Source organism: Ailuropoda melanoleuca, chromosome 16, assembly GCF_002007445.2.
Source record: "Ailuropoda melanoleuca isolate Jingjing chromosome 16, ASM200744v2, whole genome shotgun sequence".
NCBI classification, from domain to species: Eukaryota; Metazoa; Chordata; class Mammalia; order Carnivora; family Ursidae; genus Ailuropoda; species Ailuropoda melanoleuca.
Genome location: NC_048233.1, coordinates 44,682,714 through 44,685,728, shown reverse-complemented (window position 1 = coordinate 44,685,728; position 3,015 = coordinate 44,682,714). Strand labels below are relative to the sequence as shown.

Sequence of the window (3,015 nt, the reverse complement as noted above, 5' to 3'; positions counted from 1 at the left end):
CGGCTCAGAGGGGAGTCTGCTTCTGCCTCTCTCCCCTGCTCATGCTCTCTCTGTCTCTCTCTGTCTCAAGTGAATACATAAAAAAAACTTAAAAAACTCCAAATAGTGTATATATACTTGCAAACACACACACACACACACACACACACACACACACACACACACGTATGTAAGTACATGCATATGTAGGTAAAATCATACATATATATAATTTAATAACTAAAAATACTAATGCCATATGCTGTTTGAATAGATTACGCAGTGATAAATATCAACACAATATATTTGAAGCACACACATTTATGTAGGAAGTGACTTAGGCATTTCTTTGTGTTATATTGTGGGGAAAATACTACAAATCATTCTGTAATGATTTTGTGCTTAAATTCATATAAGGATGTTCATGTAAGAACATTGAATCCAAATAACATAAATAATTGTATTCCTGAGAATTGATAAAAGTAAGGAGAGAGAAGAAATAAAACAATGAATTATCTATTGGTTCTCTGGGAAAAGTGTTGTGTGTATGGCGTTAACCTTAAAAACAAAAGTTGGTTATTTTACCAGAAAAAAAATGAGTTTATTTGGGAATAACGAATGAGAATTACAGTTTGGTTCATGAAAGCTATAGGCAAATCCGACAAAGAGGAATGTTATTTTACGGAGAAGAAGGTGGAATCTAGAAGTTGTTTTGAACAAAAGTTCATTGGAGAATAGCAAGAATTTAGGGTGATGATTATTTCTCATTGGCTGAGTTGCAGGGGTAGTCGATTTATCGTAGGAGATGCAATGTTCCCTGTTGGGTCCTGTAAATAATGGTTCTTTTCTGCCCTCCATTCTGCTGGTCAGATCTGGAATTGACATTCTTCCTGTAATTGACATTGAGTGGTATGGCTACCCCCTCTCAGCTTCCTCTTCTGGCATCCCAAGTCCACTTCAGTGAGCTTCCCTGCTTTTAATTTTCACAATATTTTACTTATAAATTATGGTCAGATCAATGTTTTTGAAAAAAGTATCTTTCTCACAACATCCCTAATTGCTTGTTTCACCTGCTGGTTTCTTAAAGTGTAAATAAATGGATTCAGCATAGGAGCAACAGAGGTATTGAGCATATCTACACCTTTTGTCAAAGCAACCCCTTCCTTTGCTGATGGTTTCACATACATGAAGATGCAGCTTCCATAAGAGATAGAAACAACTATCACATGGGAGGAGCAGGTTGAGAAGGCCTTTTTTCTTTGTTGAGTTGAAGGGGTTTTCAGAATTGTTCTAAGGATGTAAGAGTAGGAGAGAATTACTAACGTCAAAGTGGACATAAGAGTAAGCACAGATAAAACAAAGCTCATGAGCTCTAGAGTACTTGTGTCTGTGCAAGAGATTTGCAGTAAAGGAGCAGAATCACAGGTGAAGTGGTCAATGACATTGGAGTCACAGAAGTCCAGCTGCAGGCCCATGGCCAGTGCTGGGAAGATGACCAAGAAACCAGCCAGCCAAGAGCTGACTACAAGCTGGTAGCAGATCTTGTTACTCATGATGCTTGTATAATGTAGAGGCTTGCAGATAGCCACGTAACGATCATAGGACATACAGGCCAGAAGAAAAAACTCTGTTGAGCCAAGAAAGATAAAGAAAAATAGCTGAGCTGCACAAGCGTTGTAGGAAATAGATTTGTCTCCAGTTAGGATGCTGATCAAAAATCTAGGATTACAGACAGAAGTAAATGAAATTTCTAAGAAGGAGAAATTCCTGAGGAAAAAATACATGGGGGTCTTCAGGTGGGAATCCAGCAAGGTAAGAATGATGATGGTGAGATTTCCAGTAACACTCAGTGCGTATGTGAGAAATAAGAAGAAGAAAATTACGACCTGTATTTCTGGATTATCAGTCAGACCCAGGAGGATGAAATCGGTCACTGATGTTCTATTTTTCATTTCTGGTGGTTGATTTTTCGCAAATCTTACTGGCAAAGCCAATACAGGCAATAATAAATCATTTAGACAAACTGAAATATCTGCCCCTGTTTTTTAAAATGATGATTGTAAAAAAATTAAAAAATAAAATAATGATTGTATTTTCACAAAAAGTACCGGGGGCTTTAAATTTTTACCTTCTATAAATACATTCCTCATTTTCTCCAGTTCTATTATATATCTTATAGGCATATCTTCTGTGTTTAAAATCAGTCTTATTCCTCTGAATAATGTCCTCTGATTCTTTGCGATATGCACCTCCGTCTTTACAAATATTACATGGGAACTGTATTGATTGAACATGAGTTATTCTCATGCTTCACTTTTTCCCCCCTAAAATATAGAGGACATTATGTTTTTCTTATGTCATCTTTTCTGAGCATGAAATTCCTACCGCTGATGGAAATTAGTGATCAACCCAGCCATAATTAATATTTTCTAATGAAAATTCTAAGTGTCCTTTTTGGGAAGTAGTGAATAATAATACTCTATTAGTTTTTTTTTTTTTTTGCTGTTTTCATTGTAAAAATTCAGAGACCAAGTCATTCTAATGTTGCATTATGAACTTTTATTTGTATTAAACAATAGTTTATATAAGTAGTACCCATATTTTTTCAAACTATTATACATTCTATTTCCAGATAGAAATTGAGCCTTTCAATGCCTATCTTTATTCTTGATTCTTTAAAAAAAATGGTGTCTTTCTAAATCAAGAAACAGACTCTTAACTATAGAGAACAATCTGATGGTTACCAGAAGGGAGGTGGAAGGGAAGATGGGTGAAATAGATGATGGGTATTAAGGAGTGCACTTGTTACGATGGGCACCGGCTGATGTATGGAACTGGTGGATCACTGTATTGCATACATGGAAATAATATGGCACTATATGTTAAATATATTGGAATTAAAATTTTAAAGAAAGGTATCTTTATATAAAACTTAATTAACTTAGTGATTTTCACTTTATTATTTCAAGATTCCTAGTAAAATAACTTTTAAAAATCTAGTTAGGGGCGCCTGGGTGGCACAGCGGTTAAGTGTCT

The 3,015-nt window shown here is 35.4% G+C and overlaps 1 protein-coding gene across 1 annotated transcript; it reads right to left on the bottom strand.

Moving 5' to 3' along the window:
- Positions 1 to 989: 989 nt before the first annotated feature.
- LOC100467963 (olfactory receptor 6C76) lies at positions 990 to 1,931 on the bottom strand. The gene has a single exon (XM_002930684.4). The coding sequence runs from the start codon at positions 1,929 to 1,931 to the stop codon at positions 990 to 992; it is 942 nt and encodes a 313-aa protein (XP_002930730.2).
- Between the last annotated feature and the right edge of the window lie 1,084 nt (positions 1,932 to 3,015).